This window comes from Diaporthe citri, assembly GCF_014595645.1.
Source record: "Diaporthe citri strain NFHF-8-4 chromosome Unknown scaffold_10, whole genome shotgun sequence".
NCBI lineage: Eukaryota > Fungi > Ascomycota > Sordariomycetes > Diaporthales > Diaporthaceae > Diaporthe > Diaporthe citri.
Genome location: NW_025064855.1, coordinates 1,208,659 through 1,234,259, shown reverse-complemented (window position 1 = coordinate 1,234,259; position 25,601 = coordinate 1,208,659). Strand labels below are relative to the sequence as shown.

The following is a 25,601-nucleotide window of genomic DNA, read 5'->3' as shown; positions in this document are numbered from 1 at the left end:
CACGGCGAGATGGAGGTTGCGCTGAGATGCGATCGTACCTATGTAGATAAACTGCTGCGGTACTAGGAGAGACTTTTTGGCCCATGTAGAATTTCGAAAAATGCTTATCACATGCCAGATAAGCTCCGAGTGTCTACAGATCTAATCAAAGCCAATAGTAGGAAATCCTTTGCAAGCCTCTCTAACCCGTGCTCAAGCCACCTTGCTGACTGACCATCGGCCAAATCCGTCCGAACACCCTCACTTGTGATCATTGCACGCGCAGAGAAGGGGTCAGGAGGCGCTGTTATCTGAATTGAGGGCACACACGGCCATTATACACGCGTACAGCTTTCTGGTGTGGGATATCTTACCATGATAGCCCCCAACAACTGACACATCCTGTCTGAGCCACCTTCCTGTCATGGAGGCGCCGTCTATAAATAGCTCGCCACGTGGGCTGTGGAGCCTCTGTCTGTCTCAAACCTACCAGGGGGAGGGGGGGTTCTTGTTTAGGTGCTGCAAGCAAGTCGAAAGGAAAGCAACATAATAGTAACATGCAAACAATATTTTAACAGTATGTTTTTATGTATTTCTTGCATTATTTGCTTATTATTAATATATAATTGTTTTTAATATAAGGTTGCTCTTAATATATTATAATATAATGTTAGCATTTAATAGCTTTATTAAAAAAATATCTTTTTTTTTCCTTATTTTTAACTTAATTATTTATTTATTCTTTATTAACTTAATTATTTATTATAAAAATACTTATAAAATTATAAAAATATTTAAAAATAAAAATAAGTTTAAAGTTAATAAAGTTTAAATTAAAGTTTTTAATATAAAATTATAATAATCTTAATTAATATAAAATTAATATTAATATAAAGTTATTATTAATATAATTTAAAGCTTTAATATAATTTACTTTTAATAATATTTTAATAACCTTTTATTAGCATTTTACTAAAATTATAAAATTTTAATTAAATGTTAAAACATAAGTGCATTGCATAACCTAGTTAGAAACCCCCCTCCCCCCTGGTAGGAACGAAACTATCCCCCCCTGTTAATTAAGTCATTCGCTCCCCCCCCCCCCCCCGGCATATAAAAAAGCCCTCTTCACGCGCGCGTTAACGCAGCGTATTTGTTATAGGCTGGCCCCAGAGGGGCTGCAAGCTGGCTAGCGCCTGCTCCTATAAGCTGCAAAGCAGCAACCATTTGCGCCAAAAGGTACGTAATAATCCAAGCTCCCTTGGATTATCTAGCCACACTATATAAGGCTTGGGCAATGGGCTTGCCCAAGCCCATCACATAGCCCCCTCCTCCGGCTTAATATAGTGGTACAATTACCCCCAAGGCTCACCCGCGACATCGCCTTTTCAAGCCAAAGATCTTCTTCATGGTTGGGTGAGACCATGACTTGAACTCTCGACCCTAGAGCTTGGATTATTTGTTATAGGCTGGCCCCAGAGGGGCTGCAAGCTGGCTAGCGCCTTCTCCTATAAGCTGCAAAGCAGCAACCATTTGCGCCAAAAGGTACGTAATAATCCAAGCTCCCTTGGATTATCTAGCCACACTATATAAGGCTTGGGCAATAGCCCAAGCCCATCACAGTATTCAAATCTTCTGCATACTCTAAAAATGTCATAATCTCCTCCAATTAAGCGCGCCTGCATAGTGTTTTCGCACCCTCTTTGCATATAAACCATGGTGCATACCTTGCATTTCTTACCTTTCTTATAATTATATATATTATTGCTATAATTAAAAGGGCATAAAAGGGTATTACTTTATATATATATAAAGTGATTATAAATATAAAATTTTATTTTTTATTATAATTAAGTTTCTTTAAAAAGTATTTTAATTTTATAAAAATAAATAAATAAAAAAGGTAAATTAAATAATTTAAGTTATTTAATTTTTTTTATATTAATTAATTTAAATACTAAAAACTTTACTTAAGGAAGGGAATAAATATTTAGCTCTTATAAGGCATGCAATAAATTTTTAAGTAGCTTGCGCGCATAGTGGAAATGCTTGCGGAGGGCGAAAATAAGGGCGAAAATGAGGGCTAAAAAGACGCGAATACGCTGCGTTGACGCACGCGCGAAGAGGGTGTTTTTTTGTGTGCGGGGGGAGAGCGAATGACTCGATTGACAGGGGGGGGGGAATAGTTTCGTTTGAGACAGACAGCTCAACTGTGCAACAGAAGCTTGATTCAATGCTTGCACACTTTTAGCACTCAGCCCTGTCCCCCCATAGCCGTGCAACCAGCCCAGGCTTCTGGAACTCGCTGGTATGGTGGGCAGCACGTCCTTTCATAATCTTCCCGGGGGGCGGCAGTGGCGGATCAATTTTACCCTCAGCACGGGATGTCTTATTACAGGATGCTCAGCTCGTTCCTTCCGTGTACAACGAGGTGGAGGATCAATGTGATAAAGGGGTCCGTTGCTCAATTACATGTACTAATATATCGGTCCATATCCGTCCGTCGGACCGCAATCATCGCACACTTCATTCCCTGTAAAACGACATGCTGTTCTCAGTGCTTTCAACCCTGCTGAGCGTGCCGTTTGTGGTGCAAGCCAGCCCCTTCTCGAGCCGGCATTATGAGGCAACACATGACACCTCGACGCAATGGTCCGGCTGGGGCGGGAACAGCAACAACAACAGATGGGCCGCACAAAACAACAACATTTCGTCCAGCAACATTCTTTCCGCCGCCGATCACTGCAACTTGAGCTTTCCCATCGGGGTCAGTGCCACTCCAGTGATCCTCGAGGACATCGCGTACTTCCCCACTTGGGAAGGGTCGTTCGTCGCGCTGAACTTCCACACATGTGAGACCGTATGGAAAATCAACGTGACGTCAATCGTCGAAGGCTTTGCCCCAGTATCAGAGTTCCAGGCTGAGACTACCCGGCCGGTGTCGCGAACAAGTCCGCAAATCGACGGGAACACCCTATACTTTGGCACTTTGACGCATGCCTTGATCGTGGCCGTGGACAAGCGCAACGGGACCACCCTCGGCGTCGTTCAGATCGACGCCACCCCAGTGGCAGTCATCACCATGTCTCCGACGTTCTTTGATGGGAAACTCTTCGTTGGGACTGCCAGCGTCGAGACAAGCGTGACCCGGCGCCCCGGGTATCAGTGCTGCTCCTTCGTGGGAAATATGGTTGCCCTGACCTTCGACTCTGCAACGGGAGACTTCAGCGTCGCGTGGAGGGTAGCCACAATTACCGACGCCCGCCAACAAGAAGGCTGGGCAGGTGCTGCGATTTGGGGCAGTCAGCCAGCCATCGACGCGGGTAATCGTCAAGTGTTTGTGGGAACTGGCAACTCCTATTCGGCTTCCAACGTCACCGTCAGTGTCAGCGGGAAGTCGCCCCTCCGATAGTTCCATACACCTTGAGAAATGATACCTGCCTTCCATCAGACGTCTGGCAAGACTCTGTGCTTGCCATCGACATCGACACCGGGAAAGTGAACTGGGTACAGCAGCAGCCTGGGGTAGATGTCTTCACGGCAGCATGTGGCTTTCCGGGCGTCCTACCGCAGAATACGACTCTGTGCCCCGGTTCCTGGTCCCAACGCCGACTTTGGAATGGCACCAGTGTTCGTGCCCGCCGGTGATCACGCGGGCAAGCTATTCGTGGGGAGGAAGACTGGCGAGCTGTATTCGATATCGGCCGATGATGGACACGTCCTGTGGGAAACAGCAACTAGCCCCGTGGGCGTCAACGGTGGATTGAGCTGGGGTATTTCCGTTGACGATTCCCGAGCCTATTTCACTGCTACCAACTCAGACTACAAGACGTGGCAGCTCCAGCCCTCAAACCAGACGATCAACAGGAGCGCGTATGGCGCACTATCTCTCTCAGACGGAAAGATTCTCTGGGAGACCCCGGTTTCGATGAATGGTGTGTCTATGGGCCCCCCTACGGTCGTGGGAGACCTCGTGCTTGTGGCTAGGACTGGGGAAGACCCGAATGGGACTACGAGCTACGACGCGTCTCAAGGGGGGCTAGTGGTTCTCGACAAAGCTGACGGAACTGTTATAACTGATTTCGACTTGACGACCAACTTTCATGGCGGTGTTGCTGTTGACGGGCCATACATTCTGTTTGGCACCGGGTACAGTGGTCCTGGCGCACCTGCCAAGGTGCCGGGCGGTTTTCATGTGTTGCAAGTCGGGACATAAGGACGCTCAAGATATGCATAGACAAACTCCTTTCTCATGTATCTATTTTCCCGCTGTTTTTAGACCTACACTACAACATATTTCGTGTTGATCCTTCAGCTCTTGACTTCTGATTCCTGTTGCGACGCAACATAGACCAGAGGCCACTGGCGCGGACCATATATACTACTGTTTTGTACGACCTACTAACAGAGATTATTCACAGATTTCCTGCTCTGAGGCGGCTGAACTCGATGAAATTAAAAGAAAAACCACGCTTTTGGAACCGCAATTGCTCCGGAGCTGACAATATTAAGAACATAAGTGAGTGAAACGTGCTATATCCATGTAGTCCTGCGTAAAAGCCAATATTGTGCTCTACCAGCAGCCTGAGTTCTTTTGAACCCCGTGGCAAGACGTAGGTATGTTGCTCAACTATTCTCGCCCCTCAAGGTTCTGATTCGGCGTCTCAAGATCAGCACGAATTCTTCGCATGGCGACTGGCAGACCATGATTGCCTCCATGCTGTGTGACAAAACGGACAGCTGACGTGGAGCACGCATCGCTGTCGAATCGGGCCTACTGTGAGAGGCCTCTTCATGTAACCAATCGAGACATTACGTCAACACACACACAAGTCGCCCAGAACCTGGAATCCCTATTCATGTGTACATTGCGAGAACAATGGCATATTAAAGCGTTTGAAAATCAGACCCTTGCCACACTTTCCAAGCTGACAGTTACAATGTGTTATCAAGTCATTCAGCTGTATGCGTTTTGTCGTTGTGTCAACTATCGGCATCCTGTAGATCAGTGCCCCAGACATCTACATCCGTCTCACGGCGTCACAACCCGCTCCATTTTTGTTGGATGGACTTGTGAGATACACTCCTCTGTGGTTTCTGTTGGCGAAGACGTGGACTTTGAGTTTACATATTTCTCAAGAGCGGCTGCCTTTCCCAACTCTCATAATAGCAGGCCAAGATCCTCAGGGTTGGCTAGCTCTGCGGAGAGACGATCGCTGAATGACAACGTACGACGCACCATCGCGAGACACGCCATCGTTTCGCGTCCTCCGGCTTCACCAGTACACTCATTCTCACACCCGTCAAATGCGACTGAACTCGGAAAGACCATCTACCAGACTTCACCGCTTCAAGCTGGTCAGATCCGCCTCATTGAACTCTGTCCGTCTGAAGAGTGCCATGATTCAGATCTAATCAGGGTTAATATGTTTCCTCTCCTTGGATGACAGTCCAGAATATGACGCTCTGTCGTATCGTTGGGAGTATTCCACGGGGCATCACTACATTTTTGTCAATGGTATGAGGACACCTGTGATGGAAAATCTCCTTTGCGCTCTCAAGGAGATGCGAAGCGTATTGTCGTCCCAGAAATCTTCCACTTCACAGAATCTTTGGGTAGACAGTATCTGCATCGACCAGGCCAGTATCGAAGAGCGTGCCATACAAGTCGGTCTCATGGGTCAGATCTACTCCAACGCCTCAACCGTACGCGTGTGGATAGGATTACCCGGCTTCACCGACATCAGAGCGGCATTTGGCTTTATCGACAATACTCTTCGCGCCGGTTATAACAAGCCAATGGTCGTGAGCAACATACGCCCCGATATCAAAGCAGTCACAGAATTACTGAGTCGATCGTATTGGAACCGCATGTGGGTTTTCCAGGAAATTGTCCTGGCTCAGCAAGTGGTGGTGCACTGTGGTGCACATTCCAAACCGTGGGAGGAATTCGAAGAATTTGACGCCATCTACGGAAGCCGCGCCGCCTGGAATATGACCGGAGGGCAGCACGAGGAGTCCCTTGAGTTACGCAATGCACTGTTCAAAATCGCACATCTGTTCGTTTCGCGGGCGCAGGCTACTCATTTCCGCAATGTTGTCCTGCCGACGAGACACTTGCAATGTCAAGATCCTAAGACAAGCTCTACGCACTTTTAGGTGTGTGCGACACCCTCGCAAAGGCCATACAACCCAACTATGCACTGTCAACGCGGGATGTCTATGTTGATTTCTCGATGAAGCGCATCCGGGCCGACCGCGACCACTCGTCTTTGCTTACAGCCGGCGCGTGGACTCCAGCTCATGGCGACGACATCGGGCTGCTTTCTTGGGTTCCCGACTTGCGCAGTATGGAAGGTGTCAACATGCGATACGTAGTTGGGGCTAGTCTCGAGCGGTTCAACGCAGCTGAGCCGACTCACGCCACTGTCACGTTTTTGGACAATGGCTTTGATTGCATCATGAAGACACAAGCATATCTTGCCGATACTTTGCTGGCCCATCAGGATTTGGAAAAGATCAGAGATGAAGGGTGGAAGGAATTGGTCATCAACTTCTGTCTGATTGGCAGAGACTCAACACTATCTCTGCCAAAGCTTCACTGCTTTTTTCCAAGCCATGGTCTTCGAGGATGCGTCTTTTCTTGGCCAGGCAAACGACTCGTTAATAGATAGAGAGATCGTACGAGGTATACGGGAGGAATTTATGAAAATGATGTTTTCAGGGAATGCTTTGAGGTCGACAGATCACATCAAATTGATACAGGAGCGCGCATTGATCGGGTTGATATCATGTTTCTATGAAGAGTTAAGAAAACATTTCAATCATCAATTGGGGAGTCTTACGGCGTTTTTGGACTTGTTCAAGAGCCTTGGAGTCAACTTCTGGGAGCACCTGCAGCGAGATAGGCTGGATATGAACAAGAGACACAGGCATTGGGTGGAGTTCCTTGCACGCGCAGACGAGACCACGGACAAGGGAAATTCGGCTATTTTTTAGCAAACGACATGGTCGTATCGGTACTGGCCCTCGCAATGCTCGGACGGATGACTACGTTGCTCTCTTGCGTGGATGCCGAGTACCGCTCATTTTGGGTCAAGACGGATCTTATTTCAAGCTTGTTGGACCATGCTATGTTTCGGGTCTAATGCAAGGGGAAGTCTTCTCTGGATGCAAGGAGAAAGATGGCTCATTGTTCAAGGAAGTGCAGATTATGTAGGTAGAATGTTGCTGAAGATGTCAACCCCTCAGTATAACCAGGACGTCATCTCTTATTTCACCAACGGGCTTGTTCATGCCCTGACTTGAACCATCCATCTCTTACCCATTCGACAATTCCGCAGGTACATCAAAACGGCATGTTCCTAGATATGTGCCCTACGTTGTGGTGTGCTTGAAAATGAAAGACATGCGATGTGGATGGAACCAACGGGAACACCGCGGTTCGAGAACCTTGGAATGAACGTATCATCGAAGGCAGTCGTGTGGCCTCAGGTATTCATCAAGCGGTGTTAAACTTTGAGCCCAAAGCCACATCTCAAGCACGTGAAGGGTTTGAAGGATTGATTCCCGTTGTTCCATGTGAGAAAACAAACTAGTTAATCCTTCTTCGCACTGGCATCCCCCTCCTTCACCATGCCCTCACAGCCCACCGCCTTGCCAGCCAGCTCCTCGGCCTTGCCGTACCCCTGGCTGCTAGCGTCCCGGCCCTCGCTCGCGGCCTTCATGTCCGACACGCCGTGCGCCTTGGCCTGCTCCCCCGATGCCTTCCACGCCTGGGAGCCTGTGACGTTGCCGATGGCGGCCTGTGGGGGTTGATCGGATGTCAGCGAGGAGGATCTGTGAACTGGTGCTTTGGGGAACAGACGGGGCGCTGGGTTATATGAATGAGGGCAACGTGATGGTACTACGAAGGAAATCTGGCATTTGGCAGATTCCTTGAGAGGCAGAAGAACACTGAGGCGAGAGAAGATTTACCTCCGCGGCGCCCTTGACGTACTCAGCATGTCCTCCTACGAGGCTGGGCTGTTGATTCTCGGTGCCAGACATGTTGATAATGCTGTGTGCTTTTAAGACGCTGCTAGGAATTTGGTTGGATTTGAGACTTCAATCCTGCGATTTACTATAAGTGGTGATGATAACACAGATAGGTGACTTCTGGATAAATCTGTCAACAAAAGGAGGCGAATGGATGTAAGCGCGAGAACTGAAGCCGCTTCAACATGACGTACTCGACCGACTTGACGTCATCCGACACCCGGGTGCGTGCGTCGACAGTGTCGACCGCAACATCGACCACACCACATCACGTTCCGCCCATTCACCTGCGGGCCGGTCGATCTCCCGTTTGGCCTCGGGGCATAATTAGGCCTGGGGAAACGCTCCATGCAGTGGGGCCGTCTCCTCCTCAGGGAGATAGATGTCTTCGGTGTGCACCTTGCCTGCGCGCTGGCCAGGTTGTGACCGACCTTGGGGAGCCGTCGACCACATCTTGAGCGGCCTCCGCGTCACTACTTCCGGTACAACCTCTACCGGTACTACAATGCTAGAGTATGTTTCCTCTGCTTATAGCTGGATGTTCTGCGCTACTCCTTGCATCGAATGAGTCGTGGGAAATCACATTATACTAGCCCGCCCTCTTGGGTCCTTTATGGCTAGTTTCACAGCGATGTGAGAGGAAGTCCGACTTCGGACCACTCTAAATGTCGACCCTTCTCATCCACGTCTGTTGATCATTGACGCACATGCGTATTGGGCAAGGATTTTTGAATGTGATGATTCAAGAACTATCTCGTCTCTCGTCTATTGCCCTTCTATTTCATCTACTGGTATCTGGTTCTACTGCGCACGCGGGGACTTTCTCTTCCAGCCAGAATCCTCAACAAACCACGTGGACCTGAGCCTCCTCCTCGAGGGCCTCCATTCCCTGAGCAGGAGACATTGTAGATCTCGTGTCTATCTCTATGACGGATTAGAAAAGCTGCTTGCGTGTTGAACCTCTGGGCCACATAATTCGTAGAATAGACAATGCTCTAAGTCAGACCCAAATGAACGCCGAAGCCCCTCATTCCCGGAACTTTTTTCTTTCAAGTGAAATCAACTGCTGTGCACGAGGCGTTTAGATGTCATCCTCGTCAGAGAAGACCTCCTCACCCCTCTTGCGTCGTGCCATACGCTCCTTCTTCTTCTTTCGTGCCTCGCTGTGAACTTGGTTAGCTTATGATTCAGACGATAGATGGGGACACTGGGTGGAACTAACCTGGAAGTCAGCTTGGCCTTCTTCTTGGTCGACACAATCTTGTTGCCCATAGCGTCGAACTTGTCCTCCTCGTCGTCATCCTTCTTGTCCAGCCTGGGGCCAGAGCCCTGACCCTGGACCCAGTTGTGACCGGAAGGTGTCATCTTTCCGTCCATGACGGCCCAGACTTCCTCAGTCAGATCCTGGGTGAACTCAGAGTTGTGAGTGATGATGATGACACCACCCTCGAACTTCTTGATGGCCTTGGACAGAGCACCAAGAGAGTCACGGTCAAGGTAGTTGGTGGGCTCGTCGAGGACGATCAGGTGAGGTCGCTGCCAAGAGCAAGCAGCCAGGACGACCTTGACACGCTGACCACCGGACAGACCCTTCATACGAGAGTGAGAAACCAGCTCGGCGTCAAGACCGAAGTTCTCGCAGTGAGCCTCAATCTCCTTACGGACCAGAGGTCGGAACTGGCCGGAGGCGAGAGCCTCCTTCATGTCGACCTCGGCGACCAGCTTCTGGTGAGAAGCCAGCAGCTCGGTACGGGGCAGCCACTCGTTGTCGGCAGTCATCATGGGAACCTCACGCTCGTTCTTCTGGCCGGCGTTCTCAACCAGGGCGAAAGAGCACTCATACTCGTAAGAGTTCTTGAGCTTTCTGCGGGAGTGGATGCCGATAATACGACGCTGGGTGCCGTTGATCCTGAAGATCTTCCTGGCGGCCTGCTCGTCGTCCTCGGTGATGACCTTGTTGGCTCGGTCCATGGTCTCACGATCCTCACCGGTCTGGAATCGCCATTGGATGTACTCCGATGGTGTCTTCTCGAGGTGGTTGTCGATGTGAGCGAAAGCGTGCTGCTTGATGTAGGCAATTCGGATGTTCTCGTGCGCCCAAATCTCACCAGCTGTGGGGATGAGTTCACCGGTGAGCACGTTGATGACAGTTGACTTTCCGGCACCGTTGGGTCCGATCACAGCAATACGCGAACCGAGAGAGCACTGGAAGGTGATGTCCGTAATCTGAGGCTTGCTTGTGCCGGGGTACTGGAAGGACATCTTGTTGGCACGCAGGATAGCCTTGGCCTTGGTCTTGACACCCTCGAGGAAACCGGGCTCGGGGAAGGTGAACTCCATCTCGGAAGCACCAAGCTCAAAGTAGGACTTGGCGGCGGGGTTCTTGCGGACGAACTCCTCCAGGTTGCCCTTGTAGGTCTTGAGCTTGAAACGCTCATAGTTGATGACGTACTGGCAAATGCGGTTGAGGAAACCAGAGTCGTGGGAGACGATAATAGAAGTGCAGGGAGAGTTCTCCAGGTACTCCTCGAGCCACTTGACGTTCTTCACATCCAAGTGGTTGGTAGGCTCGTCGAGCAGCAGAATGTCGGGGTTCTCGAAGACAGCACGGCACAGAGCGAGCTTCATCTTCCAACCACCGGAAAGGGAGGTGATGAGACCGTTGATCATGTAGTCGGTGAAGCCGAACTCGTTGAGACGAGCCCTGACATCAGCCTCAGTAGCCTCGACCTTGGCCTCCTCGAGCTTCTTCATTGTCCACTCGATGGTGGTCATCTCAGTGTCGGCAGCGTCAAGGTCGTGCTCCACGAACACTGTCTTGACCTCGCTCTGCTTGGGGAAACCCTCGACTTGCTCGTTGTTGATGGCACGCATGAGGGTTGACTTTCCGGCACCGTTGGGACCGCACAGACCGTAACGACGACCGCGCTTGAGGCGGATACGAGTGTTGTTGAGCAGGATCTTGGCACCGTAGGCGAGGGAGAACTCGCACTCACACAGATCGGGGTTCTCGTCGTCCTCATCCTCAGGACGGTCACCGCCCGCAGCAGCCTCGGGAGAGGCCTTCTGGCGGAGGGACTCGATAACAGCCTCGGCGGCGTCATCGCCAACGAGCACGGCGACGTAAGTCTTGAGCTTGTCAACCCAGGACCTAGAGTCGACGTCCTTCTCGTCGATGAGCTCGCCAGCAATGGCGGAGATGTGCTCGAGGACGGGGTTGAACTTGTCACCAGTGACGTTCTTGTGCTTGACGGAGAGGACGTCCTTGAGGTGTGCCAGGACGATCTTGATCTCACTGTGGTGCGTGGGCTCAGGGATCTTGCCGTTCTGGATGTTACCGACGCGGACAAGGGTATCCAGAGCCTGCTTCGTCTTGCCACGAGCCTCGGGATCAGCCAGGTTGTCGTAGTTCTTGTTCAGGGCAGGCCACATCTTGGGCAAGAAAGGGTTGACAATGTTGGGGTCGTCGACAAGCTTGCACATGTTGTCAACAATGACAGCAGACTTTCGCTTGATGGCAGTCTCGCGCTCGGCCAGACCACGGTCCAGAAGGGGAACCATGAGGGCCAGGGTGGGCTGCTCGACCTGGGTGACGAAAGTGGTGGCACCGAGCAAGTGAACGGTCTCGGGGACGTTCTCTGGCTTGGCGATACACTTGATGAGCTCGGGAATGAACTTCTCGATATCCTTGTTGGAGATGAGGGTGCAAAGCTTCTCCATGGCCTTGTAGGCGCGCTCCTTGACCTCCTTCTTGGTGTCCCACATGGCCTCGGAAATGACGGGCAGCAGATCGGGGACACGGAAGGTGGTCTGGACGGCGGCGGTCTCGACGAGCTTGTCGAGGATGTCCAGGACGAGCATCTTCTCTTGCCACTTCTGGGCATTTCGGAGAGACTCGTTCAGGGGCTGGATGAGGTTCTTGATGGCGTTGGGGTTGACGGCCTCGGAGATGGCCAGACCGGCGGAGAAAGCAGCGGTCTTGACGGCGGTGATCTTGTCACCGGCGCCAGCCAGGACGCCGGGGAGGAGGGCGACGAGGAAAGGCTCGACGTGTGCAGAGACCTCGGAGTGGCGGGCAATGGCCTCGATGGCGTTGAGAGCCCTCTCGCGAGCAGCGGCATCCTTCTTGTTGCCGAGCTGCTTCTTCAGGCCTTCGATGGTCCTGCAGGGATTCACATGTTAGCGGCCGTGTTCCACCAAAAACCGACAAAGAGGTTGTCGGGAGCCCGGGATTTTTAGTGGGCTGGGTTGGACGCTTCAGCGCCCAGAGTGCAGCCGGACAACTAAAACCCGCATGTCCAGCGGGGTTTTTGGGGCAGACATGAGCCTGACCCCAAGGTCGCGGCGCCCAAGTTGCCACCCGAAACGCACATGCAAAATTTGCATCGGCAAAAGCCAAACGCTCCAGGCACGGCGCACCCTTGCTGCATTTGCGCTGCAGGCCAAAGAAACCCACAGCAGCGAATAGTGCAGAGGCGAACCAGGGCAAAATGATCTCGCAGACCATGTAATTTTGCTCTGCTGCAACGGCGCAAACGAATCGGGGCACAGGGAAAGGCTACTCACTTGATGGGAACATCGAAGTCTTGGATGGGACCGTTGATGAAAGAGGCCAGCTCGAGAGAGGAGCCCTTGATCTCAGCGGCATCCTTGGAGATGTTGAGCTTCGACAGGAGCTCGTCGAGCACCTTGATGCTCTGGGCGTTTTCCTTGGCAGCCATGCTATTGGTTTTTCTGGTGTCAAAAATGACGGTATAATCTGCGGGAAAAAAAATCTATGTAGAGACTGTCGACAAGCCGCAAGGTGTGTCGGACCGAAGTGTGTCTATTCAAGATAGGAGGGAGATCGTGTCGGAAACCGCGCGCGATCTATGGAGGAAGGTCGGAGGGAAACAGAGAACCCACAGCAAGAGAGTCGATGGAGGTCGAATCCTGCTGCTCTATCGAGGCCTCTGGGTCGGGTCTAACCAAAGGGTTCCGGACCTCGAGTCTAGATGTCCAAGACCGAGTGGAGGAAATGCTCGGGCTGCTGCTGTCGTTGTCGTCGAGGAGACCACAACTGTTTGCAGGATGAGCAGAATAGAAGGATGGGTATTAAGGGAAAGAAAACGGAGGGTGGGTATGTGTCGGGAGGAAGAGGTCGGGTGGGAAGATGGAAGAGGTGGCTTTATTAAAAGCGCAGAGGGCGGAGGGAGCGCGGGCAGGCTGACTGACTAAGGGTGGGAATTTTGAAAATGGCTGGAAAACTTTTTTTTCTGCCCAAAAAAAGTTCGGTGCTGGTGGTGGTGTTGCAGTGTTGTCCGGGGGGTGCCTAGGTGTCCAAGGGGTCCAAAGGTGCCCAGTCCAGCCCGGTCCAGTCTCCCAAGTCATCAATCCCTCGCCGCTGTGCCTGTCCAAGCCGTTGGGGACTGTGAGAGCTGTGGTGGGTGGGGGGGCAATGGGGGGTGGCCACCACCCGATCCTGCTTGGTCCAGGATTACCCCACCATTGATTGGCTGGTTATCGCTTATCGATCAGGGGCGCTAGTCCGGATGAGGAACCACGTCAAGGCGGTGAGGGCGGCAAATTTCATGCGGCAGCCCGGAGGGGCAAGTGGGCGGCGGGTTGAGGTCGTGGGTGGCATTTTCACTTTTCCGTCCGTCTGGATTCGACATCACCGTCCGTCACCGTCGGCAGTGACTGGTCCGGCGTGCATCTCAAGAGCACGAGGCACAGGCACAACACACTTTCTCATCGATAAACTTTGCCACTTGCCCTCGTCAATATTGACACGACTCGAACACTGCAATACTGTACAGCCTGGCGACGTCACTGTTCGCAGTTTGGCTCAAGCCACCAACATTCACTGTCGAGAGGGAACAACAAGCCCTGTTTCAAACCTGTCTCCTTTTTTCGTTATCAGCAATGATAAGCTGTCTTGATATGGAGCCCTGCCCCTTGCTGGCGCCCTGTTCCCCTCGCAACAGCCATCGCGAACCGTCGGCGTTCGGCTTATTTGCTGTGTGAATGCAAAGTGTGCGTGGCTTCGGACGGCCCATAGAACGGCAGGCTCGACGCTCCTCTGATGTCTCTTGCTCGAGCCAGTCGGGTGAGGCCAGTCCGCCACGGGTTCTCCGAGCCCCAACTGTCTGGTCTCCAGGATTAGAACCACAGCCAGACTGTCGCAGCATGCAACATCCCAGTAATTCCAAACGAGGGCCAGGCACAAGCTGGCACTACACAGACAACTCGCCCGGCTGGGCTGGGCAGTGCCACTTCCGACCATCGTCCTGCCGCCAACTGAGGTCGACCAGCAGGGGGACTATTTTATTGCATCCACCTGGTTCGTCCTGTTCCACGCCCGACGCTGTCCGCCCCAACAGACAACTCGGTGCGTTGCGTTGCACGGGGCTATGTGCGGCGTAAGCCCATGTAGACCTGCAAGCCGTCAGCATCTCAGCCCGTCAGCCCTCCTCTGCACCGGTGCGGCACGAGGATCCCATCCACCTTATTATTATTACCATGACAATGCGGACGGCACGCTCACCTGCATCCCTCGTCCTCCTGCTTACACGACCATTGACAAGGGCCCTGCCACTCACCCTTGCCATTCCCGGGTCCCTTGCTATTTTTCGCGGCCCCAGGTTTTGGCTTGTTAGCTCGGAGCCCGTCCACCCCGTGGCCCTTCACGCGACGGCGCAACGTTGGGGACCATGTCCAACTAAATCCCTAGTGGCCTTTTTTATGTCGAATTATCGATCGTTCCAAAATGTGGAAATTTTACTCTATGTTCTACCACATCGTCCACCATTTGTGCATTTGGACCTTGAAATGAGTGTTTCCAAGGTATAGTTGAGGAGTGCATGTCATCCCGCCGGCCTTCCCCTCATCACCAACAATTTGACACCCTCGTTAGATCTGAGGCTGCCATCGGAAAGACGGTCATGGTCGGTGGTCGCTCCAGCAGAGGCCAGGCTATCTAAGGCCTGGCCATATCTTGTACGCAGCTTGTCTACTGTCTGCCCGGTTTTGATGAGCAGCCAGTCGAGCACTTTGGTGCTCTCCAGCGCGGTCCGGCTCTCCAGCAGGACATCCAATAGCAAGCCGCGCCCCCTCAACATAGCGGGCGACTCAGAAGTGAGAGTTTTAGACCCGGCATCTCGCGCTATGATGCCTGCCACCTCCTCCGGCGACAGTCCTGCGCCATCCAAGCCGTGCTTCACGAGAAATCTGATGATCGCCAGGAACCGCGGCCTGTTGAGCGTCTGCAAGCCCCAGCGTCCCAAAAGCAGGTCGATGGGCAGCGGGGGTCTGGTATAACTGTACGGCGGCACCACGTCTCCGGGCTCCTCCATGTCAGGAAGCCGGAACAATGCGCCGTGCTTGGCGAGAAATTCGAGCCCTTCGATCATATCCTGTCCTGAGCCGTCTTTCCAAGACCGGACACTGTCAAGGAACACAAACAGAGGCGTGGTGCAGTAGTAATCGGTCTGCTCCCAGTACCCCTGCCGAGGCCAGTGAAGAACCTTGGTGCGGTGGTTGACATCCGCCCCATGCTGCAGGACCAGGCGCATCATAAGGACGCCTTGGTCCGACTTCGCCATCTCGTGTGCTGCGGCGAAGACTGGCACGTGACAAGGCCAACCTCTTGACCTGGCGACGGACCTTGGCTTGTTCCCTTCCCTGCCGTGAATGTCGACGCCGTGGGAAACGAGGAAGTCGACCACGTCCGGCGAATTAGCCGCGATGGCCAGAGAGATGAGTGAGCCACTGTTAGGCCAGCTTCTGTTCAGCCGTATGCCTCCGCGGTCCAAGAGCAGCTGAACTCGCTCGAGCACGTCCGGCCCCCCGTGCCCAATGACCCTGCCCAGAGGCCACACAGCTTGCGGGCATAGACCTGCCTCACGTGCCTGCCTGTCCAGCCCAGCCTCGTAAAACCGCCTCATCATGCCAAAGTTGCCCGGCTGGCTCAGCGACCTCATCAGCTTCCACACCTGGTGCCGGAGCGTCCTGTCGTCCGTGGGCACGACCTCGATGCGGGCACCGTGGTCGAGCATGAACGCAAACGCCTCGTGCTGACCCTTCCTGGCCGCAAAGGACAGCGCAAAGACGTCGAACCCGCCGCCGTGGCGCACTGCCGCCCGCAGGCAGTCGATGTTGCCGGACTTGCTGCCCCACTCTGTGGCCCGGGAGACACGACCCGTGTCCTTGTAGAGCTCTGCCTCAAGACGCCCGCGGAGGCGCCTGCTGCACTGCGTCAGCCTGGCTACGTCGCGGACGTCGAGGTCGGCCAGTATGGGGTCCAGCAGCTCGTTTGGGAGCCACTCCAGCGTGGGCTCCATCGTTGTGAGATGCTTCACTCCAGCAGGTCTCAAACGCCGATCCGGGAGTGGACTATGTGAGAAGTATGCGTCTTCACGAAAGGGCCCAGGCTTCGCTCTTCGGTGCCCACAGATCCTTGACCCCAGTATTAGGCATCCAATTCACTGCCAAGACCTGCACACACCGTGCAGAGGCGGAAACCAGATGCGGACCTCTTCCGAACAGACTATAGACAAGAACTTTGAGACCCTGAAAACACAAGTCTTTCTTTACTATGTGGGCATGTCAGACCCAGCAATAACAAAACAAACGTGGGATCACTTGTCCTTCCAGGCCTTGAGATGTTGGACCTCGAGGATGAAATAATCTTGAGGTTAGTACAAATTAGGCAGGTGTCAGCTTATATGAGGCCCTGCGAATTGCCCAGGGTTGCCTTGACTGGCCTGTACAGCCCAATACAGAGGTAATATCTTCGTGGGTCTATTGAATGCTGTGACTTCTTCTACCCAGTCGAAAAAGGGGGGACTCGGTACCACTGTGGAGGGGTTACAATGAAATTGTAGTGTCAGTTTTTGTAGGCTCACAGTCCAAAATTATACAGTCACATCATACAAAGTCTGTCTTTGGATATAAATTTCTCAAATACGCCTAGACTCTCTCTGCATGCGCACCGCTGCCGGTGGCTTTTCCTTCCCAGATGGATGCAAAATGCCTCTGCGCAACTCCCCGAAAACTCCAGATCAAGCCTGACCACTACAAAAGACCAGTAACTCCACGACCAGATCCGGTTAGGGACCAGGGCTCAATGTTATGCCCCAGCAACATCTAGCCTCCCATACAATGAACGAAGAAAGGGGTATCTCAAAGAATCTGAACTGCCTGCAGAACATAGATCAGGCCAACGCCCGCCAGCGCGAAAATTGCACCACCACTCAGGCCAGAAGCATCGGAATAGTCTGACGAAGAAGAAGAGGATCCGCCTCCAGATGATGAGGACGACGACGACGAAGAGGAAGACCCAGTCTCAGCAGCCGCACCGGCCCCGCCCGTCGCCGAGGCACCTGCTGCAGCCGTCCCAGACGCCGCCGCGGCGGACCCCGTCATGGCAGCCCAGGTGGAGTACTCGCCGCTCTGCGCCTGCGCGACGGTGACGCCAAAGGCGCCGTACGGCTCCCCGTTGGCCGTGTGGTCCGAGAGCTTCGTGTCCGGGTCCGCCGGGTCCGCGACGGGGTCGTACGCGTAGGCATAGCCAAAGGTAGCCGTCTTGTTGGCGGCGCCGAACGAGTCCGCGTTCAGGCAGCCCCCGCAAACGAAAGTGGCCGAGACGTGCGTGTCGTTGACAAAGGTGCCGTCTGGGATCTGAGTGATGGTGATGGGGTTTGAATTGTAGGCGTTGGCGCCGTTGTCGATCTCGTAGCCCGTTGCGACGCGGGGCGAGATCATTACGGTGTTGGCCTTAGCCGTGTTGGGCCAGGCGACGACCATTAGGGGGCCTGTCATGGAGGCGCCGAAGTCGATACCGCCCCAACCGCCTCCGTCCTTCAGGGGCGAGACGAGCTGTACGATGAGATCGTCTTTGGGGTCGGAGGGCAGTGCCATGCCGAAGTGATAACCCTTGTTGGCGTAGCCAAGGAATGTGATGTTTGAATTGCTGTCGATGTACTTGGTCGCCTGGGGCACGCCATCGCCACTGGCTGCTGTGGTGGTGCCCACGATGGACAGGATAAGCGTCACAAGAGTTGCGTGAAGGGCGTGCATAGTGAATGAATGGTCTGGAAAATTGGCCTGCAATTTTCGTCCAATTTGTTGGTGCACGAAAGAATGAACAAGAGAATGAGCTTGTTGCTCCCACGGTCTGCCTCCATGGCCATGGCGAAGGGCGTCCTGGCCGACCTTAAGTCTGGCCGTTGGATCTGGTGGCCGTCCCTGGCGGTTGCGAATGATTGGCCCTGAGGCATCCTCGAAGAAACATCAGCTTGTTGTAGCACGAATCCCTCCCCCTGCAGGGGACAGATGTTTCAAAGCCAAGAAAAGATGCAACCACAAGGCAATCTCAGCCAATCGTGCGAGGATGTTTACTGAAAAGGGGCAATTGCCTGGCGAGGAATAATGCTGGGAATTGGATTGGATTTGTCTATTGCAAACAGACCAACTGTGGTACGTCACCACTGTAGAAGACAAAGACATGGGACTCGGACCCTTGATTCACAAAACCCTGAAAGCAGACATACTCCTGGATAAATGAGGCCCCCCCCCCAACCAGAGGGTTTGGACTCAAGCAGGGTTCGGCGCTCACCAACGCAACTGCCAGCCTGGTACACCGTCTCAGCAGCACAAGCCAAGGGAGTGTCAGAGACAAGACTTCGCCAAAAGATTGAGGGACGTTCCAGTTTTGAATGTTGGTTTGCATGGCCACCGTCGACAAGATGTGAAATTCTTTTGCGCTAGTACCTCCACCTCCAACCGGGTCGCCCGACGGCAGTGGGCCTGTCCTCCAAGTTGTGCAACTTGGCCGAGTCTAATTCAACGACGTTCGTCTCCTCATTCCTCCCTCAACTAAACTCACTCGATTTGCTCACATCTCAACTCAACGAATATGCAACTCGGACTCCAGGGAAAGGTCGCGCTGGTGACAGGTACGCATGCATGCGATCTCACGACAGGAACAACAACAGCCGAGCCGATTCTGACCATGACCAGGCGGCACCAAGAGCATCGGTCTCTCTATTGTCAAGTCGTTCCTTGACGAGGGTGCCATCGTGCACTTCTGCTCCCGAACCAAGCCGGACGTCGTCGCCACTGAGCAGTCCCTGTCTTCGTCCTACGGCCAGGGGAAAGCCCTCGGCCACACCGTGGACATCACCAACTCCGAGCAGGTATCCGAGTGGGTCAAGCAGTGCGCCAAGGTCAGCAGCCGCATCGACGTCGTCGTGTCCAACGTCTCCGCCCTGGCCGTGGACGACAGCCGCGCGAACTGGGACTCGACGTACCAGACCGACATCGTGGGCACCTACACCCTGATCGACGCCGCGACCCCCCACCTCAAGGAGTCCAGGGGCAGCGTCGTCACCATCTCCTCCGTCTCGGGCCGCTACATCGACTTCACCGCGCCCTCGCCCTACGGCGCGTTCAAGGCCGCGCTGGTGCACTACACCTCGCAGCTGGCGCACAGGCTCGCGCCCTCGGGCGTCCGGGCCAACTCCGTCAGCCCCGGGAACATTTATGTTGAGGACGGCATCTGGGGCAGCATAGAGGGAGAAGCCCGAGTTCTTCGCGCAGCAGGTCAAGGAGAACCCGATGGGGAGGATGGGAAAGCCTCAGGAGGTTGCGGACGCGGTCGTGTGGCTTGCGAGCGACAGGGCGAGCTTCGTGAGCGGCACCAACCTGCTGGTTGATGGGGCTGTCTCCCCTGCCGTGCAATTCTGATTCTAGCGACACGAAGCACTGAGTTACGGCAAAATAGCGGGTTGTTAGATAGCTGTGATCAGTACATGCGCAAGTCAAGTGATGGCCATACGATTTCCGGATGCTGTAAACACATTGAATGGTGGAAGTGCCACTATTAGCAGAAATACAAATGTCACGGTAAATGTCATCTCGTTTCATTGATGGGCTTAGCCACACGGACGGCATGCCCGTTATGCAATCCGTGTAAAGGCTGCGCCTACATATCATGAGTCAGCGAAAGTGCAGATATGTTGGACACTTTTCTACAGTACGTGGGATCGACAATTATAATATGTCTCTTGTGACAGTTCAAGGAAAAACGATTAGGCAATAGCACAGGTGCGTAATAGCTCACACTTGGCCAAAACGGCGACCATCGGGATTAGATACTTGAGGCTTTGTGTGAGAAGAATTGAGAGAACATGTTCTCCGGAAGCGGTACCGATAATTATAGTTCTTTCAGTCTCGAGTCTGGACCTAGCAACTGAGAATGATGGTGCTTTGTCCGCATGATAGTACCGGTGGACAAAATGCCCAGGCCAATCAAGATTTCCGATGCCCAAATAGACTCGTATTGTCAACTTGTATTGCGAGAAGATCCAGGTACCTGCAGCAAATTACTTTCTGGTGGTTTCATGTTCAATATCGAATAGATCAAGCCAATCAAGACAGTTGAAAATAAGCATGGACCCGTACGGTAGCCAGTACGGTAGCCAGGGTGGCCCAATCCCGGCCGAGTTCTACGGCGAACAGGATGACGAAGATCAGGATGATGTCGACGATGAAAATGAGGATGGTTCCGAGTCAGGGGAGGAGTTGTCCGACCATTCATCGTACGGAGATCAGAATGACATCTACCCACCACAATTTCCTCTTTCTCCCGCAACATACGAACTACACGATATCGCTGAAGATGAGGGTGATGACTCGGTCCCAGCTCCTCTTACTGGGAGGGAAGATGACCGACTTAGACAGCTCATTTCCCTATACCCGTACACCTTCCTGGATCCCAATGGGGTCTGGACTCGGCCGGATGTGCGAACTGCGCCGTTGCCAATTGGGCAATTCCGCAAAGAGATGTTCCAGAAGATGGCAGCGTCGGGCGCCGGAGGTCAGATGCAATATGTCGAATTTGTGCCGCCATGGACCGACCCAGACTGGTCAAACCGGTTCATCTTCACGGGGCAGCCTGGGCAGGACCCCGTCAATGACCCACAGTACCAAATGTACGCGAAGCAGGGGTTCCTCCAGACGCAAAGGCCCGCTCTCCGGGACGAGGACGGGCTGAGGGACCTCACGGCTGCCGCCAAAAGGTATGGGGTGGATCCCGCCATGAAGGACGACGCGATGTACGGTAAGTCGGGAGCCACCCCGACGCAGGGGAACTTCAACGTCCAGCTTGGGAGCCCCCAGGTGACGCCGAGCAACCAAGGCGTAAGAAACGTGGTTGATAGGGACGACTACGATGCACTGTTTAATCGGTACCGGGACGCCGTGGCCGGTCAGGGCGGCATGGCCACCGAAGACGATTTTAAACGAGTGCTCAACCATGTGGCTGCTGGAAACGTGAATCCGACCTTAGGTGCTGCCTGTGATGCGCAAATTGCCGGTGCCCTCTTGCAATACATAGACGGGTTGGATAAGTTGGTACTACGGGATGAATACCAGAGAATACTGTTCAGTGGCAGTACATCCAACGAGGTACGCATGTGCTGTAACTCGACTGGCAACTCCCCCGTGGTAATAGAACTCACTGACACCATCGGTCGCAGCTCGTGGAGACGGGTGTATGGACAATGGACAAGACCGCGAACAGTGATCTGGTCACCCCATTACACGAGTAAGTTTGAAGACCGACGACGACATCGGTGCACATCAAGCGTTGACCAAGCCAAACACAGCTTCTTTACCAAGGACAAATGGGAGGTGACTACCAACCGGGCCACCGTCCCAAATCCAAGATTCGGCGTGCCCCTCGACTCAAGAAAAGTGTACAATTTCCCAGGACAACAAGGCGAATACTGTGCTGTAAGTGTTTCTTTCCCCCCTAAAGTTGCTCCCGGCGGAACGCAACACACCATACTGACAGCAACTTTACAAGGCGAATGACTACTTCTGGCTCGCTATCCAACCCGCACTTCAGCTGGCTACAATGATCCTCAACAGCGATCACCCAGCAACATGGGCCTGGGCAGATATTTACAGGATGCGCCCATGTCAGGATTCGAGGCAGGCTGGTAATGAGCAACAAGATATAGTATGGTCCCCCATTCACTTAACTATTATCCGCCGGTCCATTTTGCTGCGGCTTGGCTTGGGATGGGGTTACCTGCCGCCGTGCGAGGCCATTGTGCTCCCAAGATGAAGCCGTTGCAGATTGCAGGAGACCCGTGAGACAGGAGGGTCCTTTCGTATTTTACTGACGATACGCACAGCGTCAGGTTCATCGCGACGCGGGAGTCGAGCGCAAAGACTACTTCGCCGTACACCTAGAGGAAGATCCGGATGAGTTCTACCCGGAGATAGCGCGATTGAAGGAGATGGGGTTCGAGTCGGTCCGCTGGGTCTGCGAGATCCTGAAGGAGTGTCTCGTTTGGCAGCTTAACGCAAGGTACACCGACAATGCCGGACAGACTATGGCAGACGAGCACCAGATGGCATGGACAGATATACAAGCCGAGCGCGAGGAACATAACCGGCCTTTCGTAATCCGTATAAGCCTCAGCGTGGATTATATATGGCCACTGCTGATTGAAGAGTATTCTCAAGCTGAGAAGGCGGCCTGCAGTTTCACCCTGGCCTCGACCATGGTGCATGAACTTTGTGTGCGTGGATGAGAAAGGGCAATGTCTTTGGTCAGTTGCTAACCTCGCTCGCTCAAACAGCATGCCATAGTATTCGCTCGAGCCCAATTATTTCACGTGGACAGATTGTGGTTGAGGTTCAACCCCACTTGGGCGGCCCAGATCGGCGATGAGGCGCTAAATCTCTTGCAAGTGTTTGGATACCGACAGGTGTGGAACGACGAGGATCTTGACATGGACCTGATACAAAAACAAGACGAGGGCCACGATTACCTCGAAGACGAGGATGATTGTGAAGAAGGCTGGGCAACTGAAAATCTGGTGAGCATGGATCCCCATTGGTTTGGCCAGTTCGCCATTAGATGCTGATATTATTTCTTTTTCTGAACTTAGTATTGGGGTGGCGCTCCAGACAGTCTGGGTAAGGGTGACTTCCTCCCACAGTCGCGGTTTCTCTTGGAGGTTTTGACCATGGTTTCCTTCAACTCATGGCCGCCACTTCAACAACCCGTTTACAAGGCCATACCCTTCGCCATGTTCGAGAGATTTTTCACCCAGAGTTTCTGGGACCAAGAGCTGCAGAAATGGGGCCCGGAGGCAATGAAGATTTGGCCCTTGGACGCTCCAAGAGCGTATGGCAGCTGGTCAGTCTTCAAGTGGAGACAGATTGAACTTCGATTCGGTGTTCCAGCGAGGCGATGGATGCAAGACGTATCGGAACGAGTCCAGTATGACGACGAGCACGGCCTGCTCTGGCAATGGCTCAATCAACTGGCCTACCTGGCTGTTGAGCCAAAAGCGTGCATGGTCCGGTGGAGAAAACAGCACAGTGACTGGAAGTTGGCGGACAAGCTGCTGTGGACCAAACGAAACGACTGCAAAGCCAAAGCCGACCAACTAGTTGCGTACCTGCAACAGCTCTACAACGAAGTCCACCCGGCGCAGCCCTCGTCGAACCCCCCGCCGCCTATCGAATTCAAGTATTTCAGGGAAGCCTTCGCCGCCATGTCCAAGATGCACAGAGCCCTGAGCCATGAGGTGGCGACCTATCAGCTCATTACTGCCGATTATCATAAACAAACGGATTTTCAAACAAAGACTGACATCCTGACCTTCTATGCCATAAACTTGTGTCTCCGCCTGGATGCAATTCACAGCCAGATCGCTGCTGACTGCATTCAATTCTTGGATGTGTTCGAATCCACCGATCCGGCGGTTCTTGCAAGAATAAGCCAAAACGACCAAGCCGTGGATTTGTTGGACAACGCAAGGAGGGTGCTGAGGGAGAAGTTCGTAGCGATCCAGCACGCCATCCGGCCAGTAAGACTATCGTTCGATCAGAACCCCCTGGCCTATGTCTTCAACATACAGGACCTCAAGTACATCAAGCCTATCACCGCCACGGATACCGCGCAGAGGATCGAAAAGACGGCGAAGCAGCAACTACGCAGGTTAACAGGGCCACTGCTGACAATAGCACAAGGGTGGATAGCGATACTCGAGCGAGGCGAGAGGCTCAGGAATCCGGGCGAGGGCACACCAGATGCAGATCTCAACGCGAGACTGACCAGTGCATCGGATTTCGTCAACGCCATCAAGCAGCGTCATCAAATGGAGATGGCGCGGCAACACCCGCCTTCAGCAGATAATGTGACAAGAATGTTGATGAACCCGGGGTTGTTGCAGCCGAACCAGGCCATGCCTGATGCCACCATGCGCGTCCAGCGCTTCAACACAGTCTCGGCGCGGGGGCAGATCAACCCCTGGCAGACGGTGTACGCCGAGGCGTCAGGTTTCGTGCCGTACCGGGATCCGAGGACCGGCCTCACCCGGTTCCACCGGGCAAACATCCCGACCGAGGCGGGCCCGTCGGTGAATCCCATGGCGGCAGCGCAGGCTCAAGCCCAAGGCCAGAGCCTTGTCGCCGCCTTGGCCCCAGGCTTCACCCCAGGTGGTGACGTCCAACTCCCCGGCGGGCAATTCCAGGCGGACCCCGACGCCGCCTTCAGAGGTCTGATGCAAGGGCTCAGCCAGACGGCGCAGGCGCCCGGTGCTCCGCCTGATTTCCAGCTCCAGTTTTCCGGCCAGCCTCTGAACGGGCCCAACGCACTCGATGCTATCAGGGCCCTCGTCAATGAGAGAGGACGCCAGGTTCAAGCCGACCCAGCGATAGCAGGGCACGTCGTCCCGTCAATCTACAACCGGGCCCTGCAGACCGTCGCGGGGCCGAACGGGTCGGGCCTGATAAACAACAACGTGCCGGGCGCCAACAACCTCTTCGGCAGGTCCGCCGCGCAGAACAGCATGGCCAACCAGCAGATGGAGGCCCTGATCAGGCAGTCGGCGCTGGGGCCGGACCCGTACGCCACGCTGGGGAATATGGCCGCGCAGCAGGTCGGAATGCAGGCGCCCGGGGCAGGCACCGCCCCGGCAAACCAGCTCTATGACCCCGTCGGACAACCTCAGTACCAGCCGCAGGTTGTTCCCACTCCTCCACAGAATCCATTTCCGCCCGGAGGAGGATTCCAGGGTCCCGACGTGTTCCCTCCCCCGCAGGCACCACCATTCCCGCCTCCGGGAGGATATCAGGGGCCGGACGTGTTTCCTCCTCCAGTGGCGCCTCCGCCTCAACTGTTCCAGGGCCCGCAGCAGTTTGTCCCTCCACAGCCACCATTCCCCCCTCAAGGGGGAATTCAGGGCCCGCAGCAGGGTTACCCCCCAGAAGCACCACGACATTCCCCTCCTCCAGAGATACCACCATTTCTCCAGGATTGGGCACCAGCCCCGCCTCCAGGGGGATCCCAGGGCCAGCAGCCATCCCCCGCGCCTTAGATTCAATGCGAACCCGGGCGCGAACGCGTGGATGATCCGCATGACTTTTGAAGAGACTAAAGGGCCTTACGACAGGTGGCTGTTGTTATGGGTGACTTGGAAGGAAGAGTCGAAGGGCGTATGCTCTCTATGTCTGCGGGATGTATAGTATCAGCACGAGGTCATTCTCGGAAAGCTCTCATTAAATTCATTGCTGTCTTC

General features: G+C 53.8%; 9 protein-coding genes across 9 annotated transcripts; 5 read left to right on the top strand and 4 right to left on the bottom strand.

Annotated features, from left to right (window-relative positions):
• Positions 1–2,524: 2,524 nt before the first annotated feature.
• On the top strand, positions 2,525–3,391 carry INS49_003540 (uncharacterized protein; the record flags this gene model as incomplete). Its single annotated transcript, XM_043164334.1, has 1 exon — positions 2,525–3,391. One exon carries the CDS (start codon positions 2,525–2,527, stop codon positions 3,389–3,391), a length of 867 nt encoding a protein of 288 aa, XP_043019099.1.
• Positions 3,392–3,508: 117 nt separating this feature from the next.
• INS49_003539 (uncharacterized protein) lies at positions 3,509–4,195 on the top strand (the record flags this gene model as incomplete). The annotated part of the gene is made up of 1 exon (XM_043164333.1): positions 3,509–4,195. One exon carries the CDS (start codon positions 3,509–3,511, stop codon positions 4,193–4,195), a length of 687 nt encoding a protein of 228 aa, XP_043019098.1.
• Positions 4,196–5,514: 1,319 nt separating this feature from the next.
• Positions 5,515–6,138, top strand: INS49_003538 (uncharacterized protein; the record flags this gene model as incomplete). Its single annotated transcript, XM_043164332.1, has 1 exon — positions 5,515–6,138. One exon carries the CDS (start codon positions 5,515–5,517, stop codon positions 6,136–6,138), a length of 624 nt encoding a protein of 207 aa, XP_043019097.1.
• Positions 6,139–7,577: 1,439 nt separating this feature from the next.
• Positions 7,578–8,028, bottom strand: INS49_003537 (uncharacterized protein; the record flags this gene model as incomplete). The annotated part of the gene is made up of 2 exons (XM_043164331.1): positions 7,578–7,784; positions 7,957–8,028. 2 exons carry the CDS (start codon positions 8,026–8,028, stop codon positions 7,578–7,580), a joined length of 279 nt encoding a protein of 92 aa, XP_043019096.1.
• A 1,069-nt stretch (positions 8,029–9,097) lies between these two features.
• Positions 9,098–12,737, bottom strand: INS49_003536 (uncharacterized protein; the record flags this gene model as incomplete). The annotated part of the gene is made up of 3 exons (XM_043164330.1): positions 9,098–9,179; positions 9,239–12,178; positions 12,583–12,737. 3 exons carry the CDS (start codon positions 12,735–12,737, stop codon positions 9,098–9,100), a joined length of 3,177 nt encoding a protein of 1,058 aa, XP_043019095.1.
• Positions 12,738–14,861: 2,124 nt separating this feature from the next.
• INS49_003535 (uncharacterized protein) lies at positions 14,862–16,337 on the bottom strand (the record flags this gene model as incomplete). Its single annotated transcript, XM_043164329.1, has 1 exon — positions 14,862–16,337. The coding sequence occupies one exon, from the start codon at positions 16,335–16,337 to the stop codon at positions 14,862–14,864; it is 1,476 nt and encodes a 491-aa protein (XP_043019094.1).
• Positions 16,338–17,178: 841 nt separating this feature from the next.
• On the bottom strand, positions 17,179–18,075 carry INS49_003534 (uncharacterized protein; the record flags this gene model as incomplete). Its single annotated transcript, XM_043164328.1, has 1 exon — positions 17,179–18,075. One exon carries the CDS (start codon positions 18,073–18,075, stop codon positions 17,179–17,181), a length of 897 nt encoding a protein of 298 aa, XP_043019093.1.
• Positions 18,076–18,913: 838 nt separating this feature from the next.
• INS49_003533 (uncharacterized protein) lies at positions 18,914–19,743 on the top strand (the record flags this gene model as incomplete). The annotated part of the gene is made up of 3 exons (XM_043164327.1): positions 18,914–18,953; positions 19,018–19,520; positions 19,570–19,743. The coding sequence occupies 3 exons, from the start codon at positions 18,914–18,916 to the stop codon at positions 19,741–19,743; spliced, it is 717 nt and encodes a 238-aa protein (XP_043019092.1).
• Positions 19,744–20,448: 705 nt separating this feature from the next.
• INS49_003532 (uncharacterized protein) lies at positions 20,449–25,400 on the top strand (the record flags this gene model as incomplete). The annotated part of the gene is made up of 7 exons (XM_043164326.1): positions 20,449–21,465; positions 21,537–21,604; positions 21,666–21,792; positions 21,866–22,021; positions 22,200–22,589; positions 22,650–22,889; positions 22,962–25,400. The coding sequence occupies 7 exons, from the start codon at positions 20,449–20,451 to the stop codon at positions 25,398–25,400; spliced, it is 4,437 nt and encodes a 1,478-aa protein (XP_043019091.1).
• Between the last annotated feature and the right edge of the window lie 201 nt (positions 25,401–25,601).